The sequence below is a fragment of the Filicampus tigris genome, chromosome 19 (assembly GCF_054856515.1).
Source record: "Filicampus tigris isolate MCC_2025a chromosome 19, RoL_Ftig_1.0, whole genome shotgun sequence".
Classification (NCBI taxonomy): Eukaryota; Metazoa; Chordata; class Actinopteri; order Syngnathiformes; family Syngnathidae; genus Filicampus; species Filicampus tigris.
Genome location: NC_141235.1, coordinates 4,251,044 through 4,278,481, shown reverse-complemented (window position 1 = coordinate 4,278,481; position 27,438 = coordinate 4,251,044). Strand labels below are relative to the sequence as shown.

General features: G+C 43.2%; 2 protein-coding genes and 1 long non-coding RNA gene across 9 annotated transcripts; 2 read left to right on the top strand and 1 right to left on the bottom strand.

Moving 5' to 3' along the window:
• The first annotated feature begins 52 nt into the window (after positions 1-52).
• adrb1 (adrenoceptor beta 1) lies at positions 53-10,792 on the top strand. 4 transcript variants are annotated; one of them, XR_015082622.1, is made up of 3 exons: positions 53-295; positions 635-709; positions 10,596-10,792. XR_015082622.1 is itself a non-coding variant. In XM_086017098.1 (3 exons), exon 3 carries the CDS (start codon positions 1,689-1,691, stop codon positions 2,898-2,900), a length of 1,212 nt encoding a protein of 403 aa, XP_085873224.1. In that variant the 5' UTR covers positions 68-295; positions 635-709; positions 1,504-1,688; the 3' UTR covers positions 2,901-4,569. The 4 variants fall into 4 exon arrangements, 2 of the variants coding, with proteins under 2 accessions (XP_085873224.1, XP_085873227.1); XM_086017098.1 differs by lacking the exon at positions 10,596-10,792 and adding an exon at positions 1,504-4,569 and having other exon boundaries at positions 68-295; XR_015082621.1 differs by lacking the exon at positions 635-709.
• On the bottom strand, positions 8,958-26,822 carry ccdc186 (coiled-coil domain-containing protein 186). Of its 4 annotated transcripts, none has more exons than XM_086017092.1 (16): positions 26,676-26,822; positions 24,294-25,192; positions 23,865-23,991; positions 23,185-23,313; positions 21,490-21,702; positions 21,279-21,398; positions 20,058-20,162; positions 19,664-19,762; positions 17,580-17,666; positions 17,371-17,513; positions 16,410-16,665; positions 16,060-16,249; positions 14,913-15,005; positions 14,517-14,757; positions 11,803-12,022; positions 8,958-10,965 (listed from the first exon to the last, which is right to left on the bottom strand). In XM_086017092.1, exons 2-16 carry the CDS (start codon positions 25,166-25,168, stop codon positions 10,882-10,884), a joined length of 2,982 nt encoding a protein of 993 aa, XP_085873218.1. In that variant the 5' UTR covers positions 25,169-25,192; positions 26,676-26,822; the 3' UTR covers positions 8,958-10,881. The 4 variants fall into 4 exon arrangements, with proteins under 4 accessions (XP_085873218.1, XP_085873220.1, XP_085873219.1 ...); XM_086017094.1 differs by having other exon boundaries at positions 14,517-14,739; XM_086017093.1 differs by having other exon boundaries at positions 14,925-15,005.
• Positions 17,347-25,361, top strand: LOC147128978 (uncharacterized). The gene is made up of 3 exons (XR_015082624.1): positions 17,347-17,550; positions 17,634-17,801; positions 24,136-25,361. It is a non-coding gene; the product is annotated as an uncharacterized LOC147128978 (long non-coding RNA).
• Positions 26,823-27,438: the final 616 nt, after the last annotated feature.

The following is a 27,438-nucleotide window of genomic DNA, read 5'->3' as shown; positions in this document are numbered from 1 at the left end:
ATATCACATTATACCGTAAACGTAGAACATTCCGACACGTTTGTAAGCGATGCATTAATTGCACTTGCACGTGACGCAAATCAACAAATCAATGACAACCCGCCACACTCAAACTAGTGCAGACGTACGACGTCTGACTGTTCCGTGTACCAAACATGTCAAATAGCAGCGAGGAGGTTCGTATACGAAAAAAAAAACCAAACAAAACAAAAACTGGTTGTGCTTGGAGGATTTTTTTCTCATTCGGAATGCTCCGCAAACGAACCGAAGTGCCACGCCTCAACGACTTGAAAAGGTGAGCTGAAACTTTATCAAGGGGTCTCGAGGGTGGGAGACTGAATTCGACTTCAGGCAAATGTTCTACGTTTGATTTATTGCTCTATGTAAAACCTATTCATGTAATGCACTTGCGCTAGCTGGTAGGCTAGTACATTAGCTGTTAGCTATGGGGCAAGACATGCCACGATTTGCTGGCATGCAACACGCTGCGATTCAAATGTTACAAGCTCGTTTGGTGGACTGTGTGTCACATTTGAAATTCGACTTTAGCCATATCTGAATTTCATAGATGTTATTTTTAAGTGATATTGCTATATGCATGTATTTGTAAATAACACTGACTATATTTGGCCAGTTTTGTCATCTTACATCTGTGGCCCTCGCACATTCCTGCAGCAAAGTTTGGATGCACACTTGACTTCCAATAAAGGTCAGTGATGACACGCCACCGTAGTTGGACTTTTTTACAATACTGAACTACCTTTGTAGTCTGTGCAGTCGAAGCGTATTAATCATTTGTGGAAATGGCTTCTCACAAGTTCAATTACAGAATGAAATTCAGTGACAAATGACAAATAGAAATGGATGAAGTCGGCCTATAGCAGAAGTTTGGATCGTAAGGATTTTTCTTGTAACATTCTGACTTGTCAACTTTATTGCACTCATTTGGATTGTTCTTGAGCAGTGTGCCTTTTTGCCATCCAAACTCCGCGGCAGATCATACATAAAAATTGTTTATGGTATACAAGCAAAGCAGCCTTGGCCAACCCCCTTCCAAGACATCTGAAATGTAATTCTGTGGAGGGGGTGGTGATATAATCACGCGTGGGATGAGGCGCGCGCGTTTTCATTTTGTCATCCGGTTTTTACAGCGTCAGCATCCGAGGTGAATAATTGCCGATCGAAAAGGAGTTTAAACCACTACTTTGCAAGTGAAAATCTGCCTTTTGAGGTGGAGCAGTTCATTACTCTTTAAAATGTCAGTTTTGCCACTTATGTCAATGCTTATTTTTAACCCCAGTTAAAACACTACTTTGAAATCCTAACCTTAGTTTAAAACCCCAAGTACTGAGGTCACACCTGAATTTTTTTACTTCAAATTTGTAACAGTTGTTAAGAATTTCTGACACTACGCGGGAAGGAAAACCCGAACCCAAGATCGAACCCCTAGTTTGAAACCCTAACCCGTAATTTGAAACCATACTGTGGCTGCCCACGCTCCAGATGCCCGTGCCCTCCGCACGCCCCTGGCCTGGCTCCTGTTGTATGGGATGTGAGGAGAGCCTTCTGATTGGCCAGCGTGGTCATGACGCAGCCGTCCCCACCGATTGACATCTTGGGTCGATGCTGTCGTCTGGAGCTCCAGCCGCGGAGCTCCAGATGGAGTTGGCCCGAGACGGGAGCCCGTCATGGGGGCCGTGGACCCCCGCAACGGCACGCAGCCAGGCGGCGGCGGCGGCGGCGGCGGCGGCGGTAGCGTCCGACCGTCCGCGTCCGAGGAGTGGGTGGCGGGCATGAGCCTCCTGATGGCGCTCATCGTGCTCGCCATCGTGCTGGGCAACGCGCTGGTGATCGTGGCCATCGCCCGGACGCAGCGTCTCCAAACCCGCACCAACGTGTTCGTGGTGTCCCTGGCGTGCGCCGACCTCATCATGGGCGTCCTGGTGGTGCCCTTCGGAGCCGCGCTGCAGCTGCGCGGCGCCTGGGATTACGGCTCTTTCTTCTGCGAGTTCTGGATCTCCGTGGACGTGCTGTGCGTCACGGCCAGCATCGAGACGCTGTGCGTAATAGCCGTGGACCGCTACGTGGCCATCACGGCGCCGTTTCGCTACCAGAGTTTGCTCACCAGAGCCCGGGCCAAGGCGGCGGTGTGCGCCGTGTGGGGGGTCTCGGGACTCGTCTCCTTCCTGCCCATCCTCATGCACTGGTCCCGCGATAGCGCGCACGCGGCGTGCTACGAGGACCCGGCGTGCTGCGACTTCGTCACCAACCGCGCGTACGCCGTCTCGTCTTCCGTGGTGTCCTTCTACCTGCCCCTGGTGGTCATGGTGTTCGTGTACGCGCGCGTCTACCGGGAAGCCAAGCAGCAGCTGCGGAAGATCGACCGCTGCGAGGGCCGCTTCCACATCCACGCCAGCGGGGCGCGGTGCAAAAGGAAGCCGCCGCGCATGGCCGCGCTCCGGGAGCACAAGGCGCTCAAGACGCTGGGGATCATCATGGGAACCTTCACTCTCTGCTGGTTGCCTTTCTTCGTGGTCAACGTGGTGCGCGTTTTCGGCGCCGAGCTGGTGGACGAGGACTTGTTCGTCTTCCTCAACTGGCTGGGTTACGCCAATTCGGCCTTCAACCCGGTCATCTACTGCCGGAGTCCGGACTTTCGCAGGGCCTTCAAGAGGCTGCTGTGCTGCCGGCCCCGGCCGAGGAGGGAGCGCATGCTGCACGTCAGCTCCTGCGACCTGAGCCGCTACTCGGCCGGCTTCGTGGCGGCCTCCTCGCTGGATCGCGGCCGCGGCGGAGGCGGAGGGGCGCTCGGTCTGTGGACAGACTGTACCGTGATGGACAATAGCGACAGCAGCCCGGCCGGAACCGGGAAGCTGCCTCGCTCTGAGTCCCATTTCTGACTCCAAAGTCCAACCATGAACCCCCCCCCCCCCCCTTCCCCATTAAAGTGTGATCACGAAGGAGCTAATGTACAATTTAAAAGCCTGAAGTTCTGAATACCACATTTCAAACTAGAGAACACCTTTTATTGAGCCAAGGCACATATTTTACATTGGTCTCATGGCACGCCGTCCTAAAATATTAAATCTTAAATACCAATAATTATCATGTTAAATGCAAATGTATTGAACTTCAAAGTTAAATACAACTGAACTTTACTTAGGCTGTGATTCTTTCATGTGCCACTAGAGGGAGCTCAAATACCACACTTGAGAATCGCTGATCGATTGGAAGATTTATTGTCAATTTTATTTCATTTTCTCTGCTTGTGTCGCTGGCATAGAGATGAACAAAGATGCATTGCTTGACATGAGTAATTTTAGGGGGACCAATTAAGTGAAATTGGATAAAACCTTTGAGCCAAGGCACATATTTTACAGTAGAAAAGGCTCACGCATACCCCCAAACAAAAATGAAAAATAAAGTGTTTATACACTGAATGCTTAAATTGAAATTTTGACCTCAATGTTTGAAAAAACAACAACTTAAAAATCAAATGCAAATGTATTGAACTTAGTTAAATACAACTGAACTGTACTTTAAGCAGTGATTATTTTAGGTACCACTTGAGGGAGCCCACTTACCACTAGTAGATGAATAAAGGTACATTATTTTTAGTATGTAAAAATTCTTGCAAGTTAAATTGGCTCTTTCCATCTACATTTGGTGGCAAATGTTGATTGATTCAGTCCACCGTACATTTCTGTAAACAAATAAGCACGTTTGACTTAATTTTCATTCGCTTTGGGCTCAATCACGATGCAGATGTCGTACTGTAGAGAACAACAAAGGGGCAAATCTCCTTTTAGCCTGATGCCACATCGGTTTAATAGGATTTTATATATATATATAAAAAAAGCACTTACAGTAGTAGAACACTGACATATCTTGGTTTACTGATAAAGTATTATTAAATGTTATTGAGGAAAAGGGCAGGTGGGCTTATATTGCTGGAATGTAGTCAAACTGTTTTACTTTGTTCCCTTTTTAAAACTCATAAAACCCTGAAATATTTCACTTGATTAGCTAAACTATAATAAGTACGTCTCCATGAAAATTTTGTATGTTTTTGTACAAAAATGAAATGTGTCATTGTCATTTTTCCGGAGACTGATTTGGTTTTCTGGCTGCTGCCATTAAATTTTAGTGGTCGATGTCCATCCATCAGTATTTCACCAGCGTTCACTTACACTACCTTACAAATGTCAAAAAATAACATTAGATGGCTCAATTATGCATTTTTATTTACACCCACTTAATAGTTACCAAATGGCCCCTAAAGGTCCAAAGAGTGCACTTTTGATTAATTTCAGATATGACGTCAAGCGATGACGATAGTTCCCACAAACTGGACGATAAGGATGTGTTGTTGTATAGATTGTACGTGCGTGCGTATTGTATTTAAGATCACCTTGTGTTTTACCTCACAGCCGTCAACAAGTGCAATTGCAGCACAAATTGTTTCTATGAAAATGTTACGTATTTATTTATGCCCACGAGGTTGTGGGTTCAATTGCCAAATTGTTTTGAATGCTGTTTGTGAGTGTCCCGTGGAATAATAATAATAAAAAAAAATAAAAAAAACATTTATTGTTAATTGTCTCTTGAGGTCTCATTAATTTCTTCTGGTTTGTATGCGTTGAATATATAGAAACATTTTTTTTAAATGAATACAAGCGGCAACAAATTTAGTAGCCCCCGATTGGATGTGAGCAGTATTGGGCAATCTGATTGGACATTTGGAATATTCAAAGACAAAACTGAGGAAACCACACATTGCTACCATGTAAAGTAGTCAGTGTACAGCTTGTATTATGTCCACTACTAAAAATAACCCAAAACGCAACCAATGATATCTTAACCGCCGGCAACAAAGGTGAGCACACCCCCGCGTGAAAATGTCCGAAATTGGGCTCCCAACTGTCAGTGTCACTATTTTTTTTTTTTTTTTTTATGGCAATTATTTTCCAGTCCCACAGATCCTCAATAGGGTTTGGATCCAGACATATGCTTGGCAAGTCAAAAATTGTGAATGGAACCAAGCCAGACTTGGCAAATGCAACTTTGTGAATGGACAAGGCCCACGTCATAGATGACTTCTTGGCAAACAAAGGCGCGCTTGATTATTATTAACGGTTGTTTTCTTGGCAGGATGTCTGTGCTGGGATCAACAGAGCGCCCTCACAGATGGAGTCACTCATTAGCATTTTGAGGAATAACACATTTCATAATGAAACAGGCAGTGCACACTAACAAATCAATGAAGCCACAATCCTCAGATTTTTTTTTTTTATTTTTTTTAAATGGATGCTCTATGATACAGTCAGTATGTATCATCATTGTGAATGAAAAAACACATTTTTTGATTATTATTCCTTTTCAGAAAATGTTTTCTTCATTCGGAAATCTTACAGTTGTGCACTGTGTTGCATTACAATTAGGCTGGTTGGTTTAAAAAGAAAATTAAAACAGGGTACAAAAAAAGTGAGCAAAGAAAATGATCAAGAAAAACATACACAGAAAATAAAAAAGAAAATGGGTAGAAGACAGATTTTACAAATTCAAGTGTGTGGGGGGGAAGGAAAAATGATCAAACATAAAATTAAAAAGGAAAAAAAAACAAAGTAAACAAAAAGGGGAAAAAGATTAAGATTATTTAAAAGATTAACAGAAATGACAAACAACTCATCCAAAAAGAAAAGTAGAAAACAAAAATTGATTAAAAAGTTAAATGGAAAAAGAAAAATGGATAAAAAGGTCAAGAAAATTGCCCAAAATAGAAAAATGTCAAATGGATTAAAAAAAAAAAACAGTAAAAAGTAAGAATAAAACAAAAAGATTTACACAAAACACGAACAGAAAAAAAAATATATATGTTTGGCTAACTTACACATTGGACATTAAAAGTCTACACACCCCTGTTCGAATGCCAGATTTAAGTGAACAGCTGCACTTTATCAGTAGTTAAAATACACTTTAAATGGGGGCACTTATGCATCACATGAGTTGGAATATGAATGGTTAATTCATATGCTGCAGCTTTTCTTCCACTATTTGCATAATAGGGCAGCCCATGATGATCTCTGCTCCAATCCAGCGGCCGAGCACATGAAACGGCGAGCCGCAGGCTTTGACCTCTTGCGCTTATCTGGCTCCCGCACGCTCAAAGAGCAGCCGGCAGGCAGCACGAGCCGCTCAACAATTGTGTACCGACGCGTCGTCGCGTTCAGCCACGGGGCGGCTCCGCCACGCACCACAACACATCAACTATTAACGCAAATGTTTGCCGCAATTTCACAGCTCATTAGACAAACGACAGATTTTTTTTTTTTTAAATCCCGGCCGGTAGCTGCTGTCTGTTGCAAAGCTTGGGAATGCTGCCAAATTCCGGCTGAAAGGTGCCCAAAGTGGAAGCGAGCTCGGCGCATAAATGGGAAATTAATTCAGCGGGGCTGTTATTCTTCCGCGTGACTTGTTGACTTTTCTCCTTTTGAAAATAGATCAAATGAATGCGCAGCAAATGGAGGAAAACGCGTACGGGTGGTTTTTCGGTGAAATGCGGCAGGACACTAAATCAAGTATAATACAAAGGAACATTTGAACAAAAATAAAGTTCTGTACTGATTTCCATTTGATGTATTTCACGTGATAATCCTCACAATTTTAAATGGGTACATTTCCCCTTTCAACGTGCTAAATTTCACATTTATATTGGGATCAATTTCAAGTCACGGCGTGGTAAATTTCTTCTTATAATGCGATTACGTTTGACGTTCGAATAAATTTGACATAACATGACAAATTTCACATTTTAAACTGATGAATTTTAGGTTTTAACGTGATGAATTTGGCATTGAATTGCGATGAATTTCATGTTGTATTGCGATAAATTTCACGTAACGTGATACATTTCCGATAAGTTTGATGTTATAACGCGCTAGGTTTTATGTTTTAACGTGATAAGTTTTACGTTTTAACGTGATAAATTACCACATGAATACGTGATAAAAACAGAGCAATTCCGTCCGGTTCAAGTCACTGGTGGAGTCTTAATTTTAAATCTTAAATATTTTTAAGCATTTGGCCTTATTTATTTATTTTTTTTCCACAGTTTAGTTACGAAGCTAGTAACTTTTGATTCGTAAGACAAAACCGACTCCGCCGTTGACCTGAAGCCGAAGGAATTGCTTCGGTTTGTTTTGTGCAATACGGAAGTGACCATTTCTTAACGTGATCATTTATCACGCTAAAACGCCGAACCTATCGCATTACGATGTGAATCTTAAAACATGAAATGAACACGTTTGAAAATGGCGCCTGCTGTAGTTGTCGTCAGTCGGGCCGGTTATCTCTTTCCGCAGGGGGCTCCCATCAGAAAAGTCGGCTTTGGCCATTTTCAAGTGTGGTCATCCAAGGCCGGGAGGAGAGTCGGCATTTTATCAGCCAGCTAAAAATAGCCTCCCGGTGACTTGAAACGGTTACACAGTACCAACCTGCCGTGACTGCGGCTGCAGCGGATTGGGGATTATGAAGTCAAAGTAAATTTAATGAATGAATGATGTGCCGGATGGTGTGCGGACTCTTGTCGTCGTTTCCATGTTAGGCAGCAATCCTCGCCGTGCTTAATTCTTACCGTGCGCTGTGCTGTGGTGTGTGACCTCCAGCTTCGCCGACTGTGCTCCTTTTGAGGGGGGGGGGGGGTAACTCAAAATCTGCCTCGTCCACAAAAAGGAATCTAAATCGACCTCGGGCACACACAGTTCCATTTTTATGCCATTCACTGGAGGGGAAAACGGCAAAATCAACAACAACAACCTTCCACAAGGTTAAGACGCATATCATTTTATTCCCTGGAGTCACTAATATATATATATATATATATATATATATATATATATATATATATATATATATATATATATATATATATATATATATATATATATATATATATATATATATATATATATATATATATATATATATATGCGCACACATACTGTATATTTACAGTATATACACATCATCCAGTATTTACAAATGTATCCACAAGTGTTGCATTAGAATCACAGTTTGAATATTCCACACTGACAGAGCCCATTGAAATCATTGCACAGAACCAGAAAAATCGCGAAAAAAACCCCCCCAAAACGATAATCATAAATCACATTTTGTGGCGTCAGTTCAAAGCTACCCTAATCAGGTTTCATCCGAGGGGTGGGAATCCCATCGAAGCCCCTTTCACGCTCCTTGTAATAGTTTGAAGGATTTGATACTTCTCACCAGATGCTGATGTTCTGAATCTGCACGAGCAGGATGCTGGGTTCCGCGTTAAAAGCCGGCGGTTGCCCACTCGCCGCCGCTGTTTGGCGTCGTAAACGGCAAAATGAGTAGGACGGAGTTGACGCCGTGATTTAGTTTGAATTCCAGCTCCAAATGAACCAATTTCAGCGTGTGAAAGTGGCGATAACCCGCTTCGCTGGGTTCTGTGTGAAAAGCACCGGCGCGGAAATCTCATGCGGCTATTTTGCGGGACATCCGTGCGAGAGAGGGCATAGCGTTTCCATTTTGGTCTTATTTTCTCCAAAACAATCTAGCCTGGCGGGGGTTCGGCCCCGCACAAAGCAGTTTCATGCGCCGCCGCGTGAGATGGGATCAAATAAAGACCTTTTGCATCGACCCGGCCGTCGTTCCCTTCATCTCGTATGCGCGTGTGCCACCTAAAAGCAAAGAGCGATTACGGCGCCGAACGGAACAATCATCAAAGTCAACGTGGCCCGAGCCAATGAGAGCGGCCGGGTCGAGCGCGGACGTGAGGAGCAAACGTGTACGCGCACGCACGGGGTTGGCTGGCAAACACAGAGAACCAAACGACATTCAAACTAAACGAAAGGACACGCATTGCACTTTGTCCCACGATAGATTTTTTTTTTTTTTGTACGTTGTGCAGCTACCAAGCAGGAGATACGTCGTCTCAAGTGACACTTCAAAGAACGACGGGAATACCTCAACATTTAAGCCATTTCCCCGCTAAGCTTTTAAATCGGCTCTTGTGAAGCACACCAAGAAAAGCAAAGTCAATTCGACAAATATGGACTCAAAAATGCATCATTAGGTGTCATTTTAAAGTGGATTTAGTGAGGGGGGAAAAAAAAAAGCTTTTAAAGCAACTCCCTGACCAAAATACTATTTACAGTGCACAGTAAATTCTCCTTAGAACCATCAGACTGATCTTCAGTATTGTGTTTTAAGTTGTGCCTTGAGATAAGAGTTTAAATTCATTCCACCCCCCCCCCCAAAAAAGCCAAAATTCATTTAAAAAAATGTTTTTAGCAGAAGAAAAATGTGCTGAACAGTTTTGTACTTTATAAAAAAAGATACCATTTGTAATTGTTGTTGTTCTGTGGTGTCTAGTGGCAGTTGGCAAACCAGTATAATGGCGCATTAGCGCCACCAGCAGAACCCAATGTGAACTGATCGAGGCTGGACGTTGTGACGTGTGCTGCCGCCACCTAGCGGCGGGGGGCTGAATTGCACACGTGTCTTTAAATTTTGTTTGTTTCTCAAGACAAGATTGGTCTAGTGACAGCTCGTATCTGGGGAAACTCGCAAGTCAAGGTACTTTTATCTCAAGGCACCACTGTACTGTGTGCCTACACCCTTATTGTTTAACTTCTTTTTTGAAAAAAAAAATGCATAGAAAGTGTTTTTTCACGTTACGCTGTGCATTTGTTGACCTCATCCAGTTGCTGTACTGTCGAACAATTGCAATATCACCAAATGTACTCTAATCTATTTTTGGGGGGGAAACAAAATGGAGGAAACAGGAAATGGAGGCATCGAGTGAACTCAGGAACAAGCCTAGTGTCTTAATTAACCAGGAGCTAACTGGCAAAACTGCATTTTTTTTGTGGGGGGGGAAAACAGTAATTGTGCATAAACATTAAGAGGAAAAAAAAACCCTTTTTTTGTTGAAAAATGTTTCTTTTGATTTCAATAAAAAAAATATATATATTTTGGTATTTTCACTGAATGGCAACGTTTCTCCATTTCCTGTCACCTTCAACTGAATCATTCCAATCCAAATTGAAATTTTAGGTGATTGAAATCAATTGGTTGTGACTAGTGAGAGGAAAAAGCAAAAATGTTTGAGGTAATCCTTCCAGAGTCCATTTAAATTAACAGCAATATTCTAAAATATCTTATGCGAGGGAAAAAGTAAAAAAAAAAAAAAAAAAAAAAAAAGGCGGGAACGATCAGACTTGGAGAAATAAAATCATAATGGAACAAGGGGGAAAAAAAAAAGACAACCACTTAAAAGAAATCACATTCAGACTGGCCTTGTGTACATGTACTTCCATTTTAAAGAGCTTCTGGGTTCAAAGGTCAGGCACGGCGCCACAAAATGGCTGCTGCTTCACATCACGGAGTGCTACGGTTTGACGGGGTCGAGGGCAAGCAGCTTTTCAACTTATCAAAAATAATTTGGCATTGAGGTTTAATTGGCGGATGGCATTGTTGAACACACAACCCGGAGACAAAATGACCCCCCCCCCCCCCATCCCAACACACATTTGGTCCATTTTTCTTTGTAGGAATCTCCACTGAAGAGAAGAGTGAGTCTACATTCAGGATGACGGCCTGTCACAGCCATAAAAAGTCCACAGACGAATCGCGACACGGCTCATGGCGAGGAAGATGCGTCGTACCGCAAGCAATTCAAGTAAGTCGGAACGTGACGAGAAGACGACGAAGAAGAGGTGGTGGTCTCCCAAAAAAAAAAAAAAAAAAAGATGCTACTGGCGCAATTGTGAGTCCTTCATGTGTTGGATGCGAGATGCGTTCCATTTTAAAGAGAGCATCCTTGGAAAAGTCCTCCACTTACTTCCCCCTCGCAGCGTCGACGGGGTCTCGCTGCTGTTTTATCAGCTTCTCGATCTCGGCGCCCAACGTCTGAAGGCTCTCCTGGAAAACGCAAAGCCCCGACGTCAGTCCGGAATGCTAATTTCATAGATCGGACATTCTCAAAGTGTGAAAGGAAGAAAATGATGTTGAAATGCAGACAAATCGGCAGCCTTGCCTTTTTTATATGCACTGACGTAGACCGATATGTTTTTTTTTTTCAGGGCCGATACCGATTATTAGTAGCCAAGGAGGCCGATAACCGATATTCGGAGCCGATTATTCATTTTCAGTAATAAGGGAAATATTGGCATACAAATTAAAAAAACAAAATGTAACTTGGTTGAAATATCTTCAAGCATATTGTCGCTGTCCTGTGAAAAACACTTATGTCCAATTTTGGGGAAAAAAAAAAAAAATCACGTTAATGTGATTTATTGAACAATTTTTCAGATTTGCGTTATGTTGATTTTTAACTCATTCACTGCCATTTCCGAATTTATTTCGATTCACAGTCCAGCCATTCAATCCCAGGAACCTATGTATATTTTTTCTAATATGTTCAAACGTAAGGGTAAAAGATAGTTTAAAAATGTCTGGGAGTGAATGAGTAAAAAAATATGATTATACATTTTGGACAATATTTTTTATTATTATAGCTTTGTGAAAGTAAACAATCGTAAGTGGTGTCCTCCAAAATTAAAAAAAAAAAATGACAGAAATGTTAAACTTTCACATATCTTTGTTTTGATTTCAACACAGCTTTAAATTGATTAACGGCTTTCAGATTAAAAAAAATTTTTTTTTAAAAAGGCCGATGCTGATATTTGTCCAAACGTCAAATATCGGCGGCGATAATCGGCCCGGCCGAGAATCGGTATATCCCTAGACTGAAGCCACCTTGAGAGTGATGTTCTTCAACAGCGTGTCCTCCAGCACTGCCTGCAGCTTCCTGTTGATCTCCAGCGACAAGTCCAGCGTGAGCCCGCTGTCGGCCGGGTGGGAGGTGTACAGCGACGCCATGATGCCCCCCCGTCGGCTCAGGTGGGCCTTGTTGAAGTCGGACGCCTCTGACGAGAGGGCGCCCGACTCTTCCCTTAGCACGTAGCTCTGTATGATTCTGTGCGGCGGAGGAAGAGGGGAAACCAGTTTGTAGCGCGCGCGCTTGTCCTCCGACAAAGTCGGCCTCCCCGTGAGGGATGCCGAGGATATCGAAGAAATGCTCAAACGGCTTTATGGAAAGCTGTTTCGGCAGTTACTCGATACCCCGGACGTCAAAACGGCTTTATGGAAAGCCGTTTCAGCGTTTATTAAACGGCCATCCTAAGGTCGTGCAAGGAGGCCTAAAAGTGACAGTCGTTAGTGTGCTGATAATTATTTTATTTTGTTTTTAAGGTGGAGCAGACATACTGGTAATTCCTTTCAGGATTCTCAAGGCAAATGTAAAACGTAAACAAAATAAAATGTCAAATCTGATCCGTTTACATTTCAAGTGCCGAGATTTCACTTTGCCAGGGACAATCCAGCCAAGCGTGCACTTGGCACTCATTTGAAATGAAGGCGCTAAAGTTTCGGCAGCGAGAGCTGAAACAAAAAAGGGGAAGTCAGCGTTTCACCTGGAAGAAGATAATAAATACGCTGACCGAAGACGAGAGGATATCATGGCAAATATCTCCTTAGGTGCAATCCTTTAATTACATTTACATTTGTTCCTTCTGCCTACGCACCAGAAAGTCAAACTAAAAGGCTAAACTAAAAGTAAGAGCTAACTAAAGTGAATGTTTGAAAGCACTTACCTGACACTAGACTTGCAGGGATCCGTATTTGGACCCCCGGTTCCGTCACGGCCGTGTTTCGTAAAAACAAACAAAAATGTGGGAGAAATTACAGAGGCGGCTGCACGCTGGTACTGACGGCACGTGAATGGTGAAAAAAAAAAAAAGGCCCGCGCTTGAGCGGCGCTAAATGTGTCAATAGTCTACCCGCACGTGCCGCATTTCCTCAAAGCGTGCCCCCCCCCCTACTCTTCCGTGTCAACAAATTACTGGCCCCAAAAGAAAAAAAAAAAACGTGAAGAAAGGTCATCTATTTGTGAGTGACTTGAAAATGTTTTATTGATCAGTGACCATAATATATGGTCGCAGATGTATAAAAAAAAAAAAAAAAAAAATCGATGTCAAATTCATCATATTTGGACATTTCTTCCCCCCCCCACATATTGATACTAATGACCATTCCCTGCTAATGTTTAGCCGGCTGATGTCGTGTTGGAGGGGAAACAAAAAAAAAAAAAATTCTTATCCGTGCTTTGCAACACCCCGCCCCCACATGCTCCTTGCCACTCAGCTGACAATTTTCCAAGGCTATTTTTAGCTCGCCCCACCGTGGGATCCGTCCTGAATTGTAATGTCGGTTGAGCCAAAATGGCAATTCACAAATATTTGCTGAGAGCAATCGGGTCGAGCGCCAAAGTGGACTGTTTTCATAGACCGTTTGCTAATCAATGGATTTAACTGCACGGATTTGCTCATTAAACTCAAATGGATTTCGCGGCTACGAGAGTCGATGAGGGGAGGGGAGGGGACTCCCTTGCTCCCCCGCGTCTTGGCAGCGCTCCACTTGGGCGACGTCCTTCACACACCTTTTTTTTTTTTCCTTCTCCGACACCCGCGGGCGCGAGGATGAATCGCCAAAAGACGCATGCTAATTCATCCTTAGGCCTCCCAAGCCCGCGACGCGGCTATAAATAGCTTTAATGAATCTTGGCGCACAGGGCGAAGCATAGATAAGAATTTGTAAGTGTCTGCGTCTAAGCATATGCCGTCCTTCAAGGTCAACGGGTGTGCTAATCAGGAGGCGATTGATATGCGATGCATCTCAAGAGGCTTGTCGGATTCTGTTGCGTTCATTTCGCCATTTACGCAATACTGGCTGATTTAGAATGCATTTACTCATTTTTATTTCTAAACGGTATTAGTGAAATAAACAGTTCAACATATTTGACCCTTTTGTTTTTTTGTTTTGTTTTTTAGAGGGGAAGTCAATCCAAACATTTTTTTTTTTTCAAGAATATGTTCTATGCAGGTCCACTAGTTGAAACCTTATTAAAATGATTTACGCAGGAAAATCCACCCGTTTTAGCCATCCCAGGGGGCGGCCATTTTGTCACTTCTGCCGACTAAAAATGACATCACAGATGCTCAGGTAACGACCAATCGCCGCTGACCGGTTTTCTGAAGCTGAGCCATGATTGGTCGTTACCTGAGGAATATTTATTAGAATGCCTTGTTTCAACTATCGGTCCTGCATAGAACATTTTTTTTTTTTTTTTTTTTTTAAATATGGGATGACTTCCGCTTTAACCTTTTATGGGGAGTGCAATGTATCTCCTAAAAGTGTTTTTCACAAAAGCTCCTTAAGATTATAGGATGAATTTCATAGTATCTGCTCCACCATTTTTTTAATTTTTATTTAATGAGTTATCACATTATGAACAGAAGTGACACTTGTGATTCTGGATGCACAAAAAACAACCCCCCCGCCCCTCCCAAAAAAAAAAAAATATCAATGTCATGACAAATCCATCGATTGTCCCTGCTTCCTTTGCCACTCACTTGGTCTTTTTCCGGATCTCCTCCACCAGCTGCTTGATGTGATCCTCCATGAACTCGATTTTCTCCTGCTTGCGGGCCAGCGCCTTCTGCAGACGGACGATGCGCTCCACCAGCACGGCCTTGTCCACTTCCGGGAAGCTGTCCAGGACCACCACCGAAGGAGCCGAATGGATCTCGGGCGAGCGCTCGTCGCCTCCGCCGCCGTGGCGCGCGTTCAGGGAGCCTTGTGGGGAGGTAACGGCTTTTTTTAAAAAAAAAAAAAAAAAAAATTCAAGCAGTCCGCTAACGCTTCATAGTAGTCACAAAACCAAATGGCATTGCTCCTTTAACGGGAAGTGCTCTCGCGTCCAAAGCAATGCTCAACCCCTTCGGCGCGATGAAAGATTCGGAACAAACCAGGCGAAGCACCTGAGGAACTCGAGCGGCTGCCCATGCTGCCGCCGTCGCGCTCGCAACCTCCGTTCTCAACCTGGTCCAGTCGCTTTCGAGCTGAGGCGGAAGAAAAAGGAGGGGTGGGGGATACGTTTCTTATTGCAACAATCGTCATATACAAACGGAAAAAGACCAAATTCCGCATTTTGTTGAGGGCAGGAGACAACAAGGCACTCTAAAGGCCATTGTACCGTACTCTATAAATTCACTTCTTTAAATTCTCGTTCATTGTTTATATAACGAGACTTTACACTACAGTGCTAATTTTTTTAAGGCTTACAAAAATGAAAAAGATTTATTTCAAAGAAACACCATATATTGGGGGCGTGATTAATAGACGGCAACGGCAGGGAAACTGTGTACAATTTTTGTACGAATCAAAAGAGGATTATTGTTCAGCACTCAACCGATTAGCATTCCAGGCAGCAATCTATTTCGGTCTCAAACCCGAACGTTTTGATTCCTCACCTAATTGCCTGAACCTTCACGTGACCGTATTCATTCTTCAAAACGCGCTTCACTCACGCGCATGTTCAAATCCTGAAATGTAAATCGACGCCAAAGCGTCTGCGCCGATAAAAGTGATGCGGGTTGAGAGAGTGCATGCCAACTGCTAAGCTGAGAAAAGCTTGGGAAGAAGAAGAAAAAAAAAAAAGACTTCAGAAAGCTTCGAAAGTTGCCATTAAGTCGAATTAACTGTGAGGAATGATCACCGGCGGCCTTCAGCAAACGTCAACTCCCTTCCAAGCATGCGTGCACATTACCCGCCGCATACGCGATCGGGACGCTGAACTTGGCCGATGCAACAAGCAGGAGTTGGCACGCTAAGGGGGTATTCCTCGCTCTTTATCGGGGCTGACACCAAAACCGAACAAGAGCCTTTTTTTTTTTTGCATTGCTAACGAATGAGTGAGAAGGGAATCTTCGTAGCAAAATAAATAGTCAACTTTTTAACACCTAACATGGCATTTCCTCTATTCATTTGTTCACTTTATGGAGGCGCCCTTGGAAAAAAATCCATCCCCTGGATCTAAAAATGTTGATAATCCCGCCATTCAAAAAGGCCGTGAATGACGTCCTGATTGGCCGGAATTAAAGGTGGCCTCCTGACCTTGCGTTAGCTGCTTCGTCAGGTCCTTGATGTTGGCCGCCTGTTTCCTCTTCTGAGTCGCCAGCTCGTCCCTCAGCTCGTCCACCCGCGTCTCCAGCCGGCTCCGTTCGCCCCGCAGCGCCGCCCTCTCCTCCTGCAGAGCCCGCACCTCCTGCTGCCTCAGCACCTCCTCCTGCTTGAGCCGCCGCGACTGCAAGACGGACGACGGAGTGGGAATTAGTGTTTCCGATGTTCATATATTTTTTTTTTTTTTTTAAAAACAAAGCGGCCACGTGGCGGAGGCCAAATGCTTATAATCCGTTCCGGTCATGCGCTACGTGAGGTGCGAGCCATCAGCCGGCGCCGCCAACCTTGTCGTCCAGGGCGCCGCCGGTCTCCTCCAGCTCGGCCTGCAGCTCGGCGAAGCGGCCGGCCAGCTGATCCAGCTGGGCCTGCAGGCCGTTGCTCTCCGACTGCAAGTGCGCGTTCTTGCTGCTGAGCTTCTCGGTGAAGCCCAGCAGCTCGGCCTCGCGCTCCCGGCTCCCCCGCACGTCCCGCTGGAGGTCGGCCAACTGGTTGTTCAACGAGTCGACCTCGTCGCAGCGAGACGTGAGCTCTTGCCGGTCCCTGCAATGAATCGCGTGAGCGGCGTCAAGCCGCTGGGGAGAGCGGTGCTTTGAATTGAATGGATTAGACGGCTGAGAAGGATCACGGAATACAGGCAACGCCAACAAAGTGCTTGACGTGACATGTAGTTTTAGGTTGTAATGTCACGAATCACCACTAGATGGCGGGCATCTTAGTTGACTTGCGTAGTCTTGTACGGCCTTACTCAACAACGCGAGTCGGTCGAATTTTTTACGTAACATAACATAATATTAAAATTCCACCTTGAATGGCAATTTTTATGCAAGAAAGCCCTTTGTGCTAAAAAAAACCCCAAAAAAATTACAGTATGTGGTTATTTTGTTTGCCTCAAAGCTTTTGTTGTTGGGTTAGTGTAGTCAATCTTTTAGACGTGCCTTGAAAATGTATTATCAGAAATGAAATGTATTTTAGGAAGTTCATGCCCCTTTGAGCATTCAAGTTGGCCATCCCTGACATCTTGTAAAATTATTTAAAAAAAAAAAAAATCAGTTGGCATTTTAATCAGTTTTTATGTAAAAAAAAAAATAATAAAAAATCTTGTAACATTCAACTTTTTTTGTATTGACATGCATGCAATACGAAAATAATTTGCTATGGTTCACCAATTTCACTTTTTCACGTAACCTTAGAACGTGGCTCATATTTGATTTGAATAGACACCATCCAGCAGGCCAGTCAACTTGCCGTTGATGCTGCTCCTGCAGCGCGGCCATCTTGTTGAGCTCGTCCCGCTGCCGTCCGATCTCGGCCTTCTGCCTGTTGATGATCTCCCGGTACTTGCTCAGCTCGTCCTCCCAGCGCGGCCGTTCGTCCTCCAGACACTTGAGCTGCGGAGCGCGACAAGCGGGCCGGTTGGCGGCGGCGGTGAGGGCGCGATGTGCCGTGACACAAACCTTGGTGCGGAGAGTGTCCAGCTCATCCATGCTCTCCTTGTAACTCCTCTTCAGGTCGTCCAGCTCTTTGGCCTTCACGCGATGCACCTGCAACGAGCCGCAACGCTCTCAACCTCGGAATCTTATCAAAGGAAGGGCACTTGAGGGTCTGCTAAAAGGAGCTATTTTTAACCATCATATCCGACAAAAGAACGACAAAGAGAAGCTGATGGTGTGAAATCTGTAAGTCCGTTTCCAATCAGATGAAATTTGATCGAAAGATGTCTTTTGTGATTATTGAGGTTTGAAATGTTTTATGACACCATCAATATGTGTAATCTGGCCAAATTTTAATGGGGACTCCTTTTAAGAATATCATTTTATGCAAATTGAAGTTGATAATAGCGCACATCAAAACTAAAGACCAGTCAGATGTTTTTTTTTTTTTTTTTCATTCAAAAGATTATTCAACATGGATTCTTTTATTGCGACATTTTTTCATACATACCATAATGGGAATTTCGAGCGTATCTCGTATTACATATTATACTCAAAGGCTTTTTTTTCATATTAGAAACCACCAATGAGTGGATTTCACTCATTAATAAAATGGAAAAAAAAATCCATCTTTCCATAATCCAGACTCTAAATTGATCCATCAAAAAACAAAGAATAGATAGCAAATAAACCAATAATTTGTGGATGGAAAGGTTCATTAGGGCTGCTCGATTATGGAAAAAAAAAAAAAAGATTAATCACGATTATTCAAACGATCATTTGTTTTTGGGTACAAAATTAAGAAAATGTTGAAACGTAAATAAAATATAAAGACAAATGCATTTCTTTGAACCACTATAATTATGTAAAGTTCCAACCAAAATTTATAAAATGAGTTATGATAAAATACAAAAAAAAAGGTGCAAATGTATAAATTCAAGTCTGCTTTTTTTGGATATGAATGCATATAATAATCGTTTTTACGATTATGCAAATGTTGTAATCGTGGAGTGTCATAATAGTAACTGTAACTAAATGTCCATTAATTGCACAGCCCGAAGGTACATATTGCTCAATTCTAAAACTCAACTTGCAATATAGTCTGAATTGATTTGTGCGGTTGTGAAAAAAGGCCCAGTAAAAAGCGTCATCTGCTTTATTTTTATTTTACAGCCGCCTCAATTTACATCAGCGTTGCCGTCATGTGAATTTGTTTGTGCGGCGCGGCGTGCTCATTAGCAACATGAAATCGGCGTGTAATGATGTTTTGTCTCATCTTTTAAACAAAGCCATTAACAGGACTGGCGAGAGTCAACTTTTCCAAGAAGCTATTAGTGGGCCGCGGTAGCCACGACAACCTGCCACTAAATGAGATGGAGGAAAATGGATTTCCTATTTGCTCCGTTAATTCATGACTTACCCGCTTCTTTTGATGCTAATGGAGTTTTGTGTTGTATAATTTACGACTGTCTCTCGAGCATAGCAAACTACTCTAAAGGAAGAACATCGCTGAGGTTTTTGGATGACTTGTTCATTAGCGAGTGGCAACATTTGTCAAAATGGAGACACTATAAAGTCAAGGAAGAGCAATGTTATGTTGGCATTAAATGCGAAGGTTGGGGAAGGCAAAGTAGCGCGGCACGTCTAAATTGAAATGTCGTCCAACTCAAAACGACAGCAGCTTTAAGAGCTTTTTATTTATGCGTTTCAATTTGAGGCTTTCGGGGTAAATGAGCGAGGCGGTGGGAAGACAGGAATTGGGTGATGTCTTCTGGGCTTGCCGTCCGAATGCTCTGCTTCATATTGATTATTTCTAGGCCATTTATTTTTAAAGTGTTCTTCCTCTTAGAAAGGGGGATGAGCGGAAAAAAAAAAAAAAAAAAAAAACAGGCCATTGTGTTTGGATTAAGTCCATGCTTGTGCACATGCGTATCACTTGTTCCCTTGCTAAGGCAATTAAGCCTGTGAAAGTGACGAAATTAACAGTTAACCAGCGATAAATGACAATGACTATCAGGTTTTGATTTCCATTTAATATAAAAGTGTTACAAAAAAGGGACCAGGATGTAGATGCGGGAGTCATTTCTGTGTGTGGAAAATGGTGTCACCTCTAATTGGTCGGTTTGTTCCTGCTTGTTTTTGGCTAGTTCTCCTTTGGTCTCCCTCAGTTTAGCATCCAGCTCGTTGGATTTTATCTCTTCCGATTCCTGTTGGCCAAGTAAGAAAGCAAGACGGGGTCATTGATTGTCTTGCCCGCCTATCACATGCGACAGACGAGAAAGCAGCTCTTTAGCACCACCCCAAGGCGCATATGAAAACTACAGCACATTTCTTTCACTATCCGGCAAAATATAAATAATATAAAATACATCCAAATATAATGGAGCGCAAAGGGGAATTTTCTTCAGTTGGACGGTCGCCCAGCGTCAGAGAACAGATTCGCCTTATTATTAAATTATTAAATATTATTAAATGAATAGAATCATAGAAAATGTGTCAGACCTGGTACGTTCGGATTATGTCCTGGCAGTTCTTGCGGATCTGCTCCGTCTCTTCTTTGGCTTGCGTCAGTTTGGACGTGATGTCCCTCAGCTTGTCTTTGGACTCCTGCGCACAGTGACAGATGGAAACATGATTCATTCATTGAGGAACAGCCTTTGCCAAACACTCGTCCTCATTTGATTTACTTTTGCGACGCACATAACAAATTGGTTCAGCTATCATTTAATTTGTCTTAAAGTGGGATGCGATTTGATGATATGATGGGTTCTGGATCTTTTGTGGGGGTGTGTGCAACAGACAGAGGGATGTTTGCCCTGTTACACATAAGCTGCTACTGGCTTTCCCCTGGGGGGGAAGTTGAAAATAAACCTTTTTTTTTTTTTTTTTTTTTTTTTGAAACAGTCATTATCAAGAAATGGCTCCAACCTAAATGACTTGTTTCCCGCGAGTTCATTACTGTGTAATTGTCAACCTATTTCATTGTCAATCAAATCAAAAATACACGCAACTAATCATGTTTTTGTCAGGAGCTCCTGCAATTTAAAATTATTCTTTCCCCTCTTGAGAACAAGAAGGCTGAATCCAAATGAAGACATTACACATTAAAATAACATTTCAAAATGTTGTCTGGAAATGCGGGCCGAGTCGATTTTAATCAACCATCTGAACATTTTGTATTCTTGATTGCCAGTCAAGAATAACCTTTCATTAACCATAAATGCCCATATTCACCGGTGATGAAAATCTACATTGACTTGAGGTTGTCGTTTCCTCATTCATGTTTGACATCATTTGGACAAAAGTATTGGAACACATGCGCATTAGCGATGTATGAGGTGAAGCAAAAACGGGAACATAAATTTCCTATTAGTCTGCATTGAGCTCTGACAAGCCCGCCTTTAGAGACCTTGATTTATGCGCCGCCTGTATAAAATTACCAACTGTATCTCGCCTTACCTTGAATGAATCAATGCAGTGATTCTCAACATCCGCATTGCTGTTGTGCTCCGCTTGTTCTTTCTTCTGTGTGTGTGTGTGTGAGTCAAACGCATTTTTTTTTTTTCTGGGCGGCCCAAAAATTTGCACCAACTATAGATGGCGATACCTACTGGAACGCCAATCATCAAGATCTCCGCATAAGAGCACACGGGCAGGGAGCCAATCAGCTCAGCGGTTAAAACTCTTTAACGTCCGCCCGCGAACAAAAAAAACGACACCTGCCTTGTGGGCATCGGCCTCACTCTTGAGTTTGTTCTGGGCCCATTTGATCTTGATGAGATGGGAGTTGTTATCCTCCTTCAACTTTTCCGCCTCGCGAGTCAGCCGGCCGACCTCGCCTTCCTGACGACGACAACAACAACAACAAAGCGAGTGCAAACATGGCTTGGCTCGGTGGAATGATCATTTGGGGAAAGAAAAAAAAAAAAAAGACCTTGGCGTCGCACAGCTGCTGCAGGCGGCCTCTCTCCTGAGCCAGCTGGTTCCCTCGCAGGGCCTGGCGGTCCACTTCCTTTGCGGCCTCCCGCAGCTTCTTCTCCAAAGTCTCCTTGTCCCGCCTCAGGTCCAGGGCCTCCTTCTCCCCACGCACGTATTTCATCACCATGGTCTCCTTCTCTTGGCGCGCTTCTTCACACTTCCTGTTCGCCTGTAGGGAGAGCCGGGGCGGTTTATTTCATGACGGAGGTACACCCACGTACAAGTTTTTCAAGATACAAGTCGTTGCTCGGCCGATTAAAAAAAAATTATTTTTTTTTGTCGGTCCGGATGGAAGGGAACAAAAAGCGAGCCACTCGTTGACTTTGCAAGTGCATCTTAGTTATCAGAGACATATTTGATGAGGCTATTTATCATCAAAGCATTAAGAACGACAATGAATCAGCCTTGTTGCCAGTCGCACTTGACTTGACATCCGAAGAACAGCATTTGGCCGCCTGCCATTTCTACTCTCGTCTCACGCATGCGTGCCGATTGCTCACAGCAGCGGCACGTTCTCATTTTTCGGGGTAGGGCGTTTGGCTGTGATCAGCTTGTTGTACAGCAGAGGAAGATTGTGACACCAAGTGTTCATCCCCGACTTTTTAAATCCCTCGGAGGCAGTACGTGATAAAAGCGGTGCTACTCAAGCTCTTATTGTTCAACGGACGGTGAAATTAAAACTCGTCGGGTGTGGAGAAAATTAAAAAAAAAAAAAAAAATTGAAAATGTGGTAGCCCACTGTGCACAGTTCTGGATGAAAAAAAAAATGTCTATTTGCTTTTCCAGGTTTTTATATCCAATAACAAGTGTGACGTGCTAAAACCTCACCTTTCTTGTTGCGTAAGTTAAGCGCAGTGCAAATATCAACAACAAAAAATAACACTGAGCTAACAGAAAAGAACAAATATTTTTGCAATAAATTATGTCTTTTTATCAGGAGGACGCATCAAATGTTAATTGTGGCTATTAGAGGGTAAATAAACCCAAAACATTTTTTTTTTTTTTTCAAGAATATGTTCCCAGAAGGTGCACTAATTGAAACACGGCATTCTGATTAACATTGCGTTTGGGAATGAGTTACGAAGCAAACTCCATCCGTTTTTAGCCGTCCCCGAGGGCGGCCATTTTGTCACTTCTATCGACTGAAAATGACATCACAACTGCTCAGGTAACGACCAATCACGGCTCAGCTTCAAAAAACAGGTCAGCCGTGATTGTTACCTGAGCAGTTGTGATGTCATTTTCAGCTGACCGCCCAAAGAGAGGGATAAAAACGGGTGGATTAACTCTTATTCCACAAACACCATATTTATCAGATTGCCTTGTTTCAACTAGTGGGCTTGCATAGAACATATTCTTGAAAAAGAATATGTTTGGGTTCATATTTAAGGCTGAGGCTACAAGTTGAGGAAGTACGACATATTGTCTTTGAGAAATACAGCATTAATCGAGTTGACTCAACTTGAAGTCATGACCTTCAAATCAGTTCACTCATCTCAATATTTGAAGCCGAGGGACAAATTCTTTAAAAAGCAGGTAGTAGTGTCTGCTACACGTGAGCACCGGCCCGACCAGTGAGCCAAAAAAGGCATTACCAGACCAACATGACTCGTTTATCAGAGAGTCATTTTGCGTCGGCGCCCTGTTTTACCTGTTCCAGGCGGTAGGTCATCTCCTTCTGCATTTGCATCAGGCCAGCTTTTGCCGCCTGTTCCTGTTGAATGAGCTTGTCCCGGGTCTCCTTCAGCTCCCTCTGCATCTCCTTAACCCTGCCCTCCAGCTGTCAACACGGACACAGATTGTATGGTAAACAGTTGAGCGTGTCGTCGGGCAAAAAAGTCGGGCCTGGGCCGCACCTAACCCGCGACACAGCGGCCGCTCTGTGCAGAGAATTAGCGGGGAAATTTAATTCTTTTATTGTCGAGGCAGGCCTGTGTCTGCCTTAATTTCTGCCCTTTTTGGGGGGGGGGCTGTGATGTGATTAGTGTCAATCTGTTTGTGCTGATACAATCTTGTCCTTGTGTCCTCGCCGAATTGACAGAGGAAAATGTGTGCGATATGGTTTGCAAAACATAGACAAATTGATGAATTTTTTTTAATCAGCGTGACATTTAATTTTTTTTTTTTTTTTTTTAAATCATAAAAACAGTTTCCAGCATTTCAGCCAATTAAAACTTGAAGTCCAAAAAAAGGCAGAAAGACAACAACGGAATTCGTGACTAGCAAATAATATCCGTAACGCTCTGTGTTGCGGCAAATGAAAATAAATTGAATTTTGTCTGACTGTAGACGAACCAACGAGAGGAAAATGAGAAAACAAACGGCACCAACATTTCTGATGGTGCCCATGTGCTGCTTCTCTGTCTCTGCTCTCTTTTTCAGCTCCTCCTTCATGTTGTCCTTCTCAGAGCAGATGCCCAGGATTAGATCCTGATGCCTCTTGTTTTCCTCCAGCAACCTTCACAACACATCAGCAATTGTACTTAAATCGATGTCAATGTGACAAATAGTTACAAAGATGAATGAGCTGAACAGTTTGGGGAACATTTTGTTTTCAATCTCTCATTCATTGCAATGTTTTTTTTTTTTTTTTTTTTTTTAGTTCCCGGGTGGAGAACTTGTGAGAAAAGTGAAGATCCTTCATTTTCTGATTTGGAAGTAAGAAGGGTATGAATTGGGTGAGAAGTGCGAAGGGAATAGTATGTCAAAAAAAGTAGAGGATGAATAAACATAATAAAAGAAGATTTTAGGACAGTTTACCTCTGGATGGACTTTTCCTGCTGCGTATACTTGTACTGGACACACTTCTCAAAGACCAGCATGCAGTCCTCCTGCTCCGAAGGGACTCCATTGACGGGCGGGCTTCCTTTCCTCCCGCCGTCTCTTTCACCTGCAGGAAGCTGACAGGCCATCAGCTCCGACTCCAGCTCGTCCAACAGAGACTCCTGCGACAGGGACCGCTGGATCTGCGAAATCAGCTTGCGGCTGCAGTCCGTGTCATACGGGCTGGACGTCGAATCGGAGGGCGCCGACATGTTGGCGCCGCTTTGCGGGCTGGAGGTGAGCGAGGAGCCGACGGTGTCCGACGTGGGGGTGGACGGGCCGTTGGAGATGCCGGATGTGGTGCCGGCGGAGTCGGTGGGTGAGTTTTTGGAAGTGCTGTGGACTGGCGGGGACGACGGACTCTCGGCTAATCCGTTTTGGCTCCGTGGTGTCGGCTCCGTGCCGACGGGCGACTCCTCGTTGACGCTCGGAGAATCGTTGCCTTTATCAAAAGTCAATACAGCTTCGACAGAGGGGGAGCTTTCACCTGCATCACCTGGGGCCACCTCATTTAAAAGAGGGGGTGGCTTTTCCTCTTCTGATGAACATGTAATACTAGCACAGGTGTCAAATGAGGCTGGCTCACCCCCTCCTTCTTGTCCTTCTATCTTAGTCTTTGCAAAATGATCTGTGTTAGTTTTGATAAAGTCACCTTTTGTCTGCTCACATTCCTCTGCTGGACATTCGCCAGACGTTGGATCTTGTTTTTCTACTTTAGAGGTGCAGTTTTGGAGTAGCTTCAATTCACCTATTAACTCCACGTCGGACCCCTCCATCACGTGTGCATCCGAGGCTGGATCAGGTTGCTCCATGGTGCCTTTTTCTAACCATCACATCTGACAAATAGAGGGAGAGGAACGACACAAAGGGAGACTGAAGGGCGCCAAATATTGTTTTAGGCTATTTATTCAACCTAGAATAAACTCAGACTACATGCTCGGCCGGGTTGTGAACAGAATCCCAGCAATATTCGTTGTAAAATTATCTTTTCAATGGAAAATAGATATTAAAAAGCAATTCAATATCAGATTTGTTTTCTGTTCTGAGTGATACTCAAAGAATTCAATCATATTGGAGACTTCATGTATCGGTTCCTAAATCAAATATTTCCACACCGGCTATGTTATATTAACGGTATAGTGTATTGAACTATGATATGGAACATCAACGACTGAAAGCAAAAGATCACCGATACTGTCGCCACAATTGACGAGTTTATGCTGCAATGAACATGCCACGAAAATATCAGTGTTACCGCACTAGTGGACACATTGTTTCATGAGTCTGTGCAATATTTGCACAACGGTCATTTTATCAGCATTACTGGACACTTTCTATTGCTCGATGACTCCCTGCATCATTTGTCTTCGTGTCTGTATTACCGCGCTAATGCACCGCTTACATTCATTCCTAAATGTATCATTTGATATAGTGGCTTGTTTGTTTTGGTATCACACCAGAGACAACTTCTTTGTGGGTTGTTCACATAGTGTTTGGCCAATCAAGACAATGATTATGAAATTGAGTAACGTCTTGTTATGCTTCATGTAATGAATGCTGCCCTTATTAAGGAGTAGTAAATAAGGCAAAAAGGGCTTAACTCTATTGCTAATTTTGTAACAATTTCCCCACATTTGTCTGTTAAACAGTCAGGAGACTTTTAGCCTACTATCCTCGCCTACCTCCAAGGTAGGTGTGGTCATCTTGTATTAAATTCAGCTACCGATATGTGGCACAGAACACCAGAAAGCTATGCTAGTCTTCTCACAGATCTTGAAGGTGTTAAATGTAGTATGAAAATAGTACTTCATCTGTCTGTAACGTATGAATGACACAGTTAAAAATCCTCAGTATTCACGTAGAAATAGGCGTGGATGTTCCTTTTGACAGGTGTCAGCTGTCAAGATAACAAGTCAGAACGTCGGCTTTCGAGCCCTTATGAAACCTTTGGTCGCAGCCGTGTCTTGTACACTAATTGTGTAGAACCGGGTTAATTGACATTTTGTTTCAATTCGTAGCCATTCAAAGCGAGATAGAGCCTATTCTGCAGACGTTAGCACGCAAGGTTATTAGCTTGCTCGTAGCATGTCAAGCACCCACACCGCCGTTATTAAATATACATAAACAACAAACGCCAGAACAATGTATTTCGATATAACAATACCAGGTGATACGTACGTAACGCTAAGCTGTTTCGATTAGCTTCTAGCGTTAATGAAAGTATTTAGCTAGCCTACATGCAGGCAGCTAAGCTATTACGACTTATTTCCGTGAAGGAAAGAAGCGTTTGGATAGAATGGTGCGATTATATTCACCCACCAAGTGTGGTAAATCCAATAGTTGAACGATTTTTCAAGCAGCTCGGATTTAATTTAATGGTGAACTTTGCAGCCTGAGTCTTGTCTGCCTTGCCCAGCTGATCAGCCCAACAAGTCCGTTTTGCTATGACACATCAACAAATATGGCCACTGCTGGGGGGCTAAGGGACAGAGGACGTGAACCAATGAAAGCAAAGCTTTTTGTGACGTCTGACATAAATCGCAGGGTAGCCCCTCCCCTCCCTGTCATCGAAAGATTTTTTTAAATGCGATAAGAAATGCATGTAAAATACGTAAAATAATTTATATAGAATAATACATTCTCATTTCAAATGTAATTTTTTAAATCTTACTTTTTATAATACATTACCTAAGCAATAATTTAATTAGATCAATTAATCAAATAATTTAAAAAAAAAACATTTTCCAGCGACCCTCGTGAGAATAAGCGGTTCGGATAATGGATGGATGGATAACACATCCATTTGAATTAATTAAAAAATGGAAAAAAAGACAACAAATATTACAGGATTCCAGATAATGTAGCTCTCTTTGCACACTCGTGCTCTGAAATGATAAAGCCACAGATCTGAAAACGCCAATTATATCACTCCATACTGTGATGGTTTTTGTCACCTTTATCATAAAGTTATGTTATTGAAATATTATGATTTAACTATTTCAGCACCATTTCAGAATCACGTAAACGTATTTCACATTACAGCATATCCAATCACAATCGACAATTTCCCTCTGGACTTTTC

Excerpts from the sequence above, each read along its gene's own strand:
- ccdc186 (XM_086017092.1), bottom strand. The coding sequence starts at position 25,168 with ATGGAGCAACCTGATCCAGCCTCGGATGCACACGTGATGGAGGGGTCC. Across the intron at positions 16,250-16,409 it reads GCGGCGCCCTGGACGACAAG|TCGCGGCGGCTCAAGCAGGA; the intron begins GTTGGCGGCGCC and ends TCCGTCTTGCAG. Across the intron at positions 15,006-16,059 it reads GACGAAGCAGCTAACGCAAG|CTCGAAAGCGACTGGACCAG; the intron begins GTCAGGAGGCCA and ends CTTCCGCCTCAG.
- adrb1 (XM_086017101.1), top strand. The coding sequence starts at position 1,689 with ATGGGGGCCGTGGACCCCCGCAACGGCACGCAGCCAGGCGGCGGCGGC.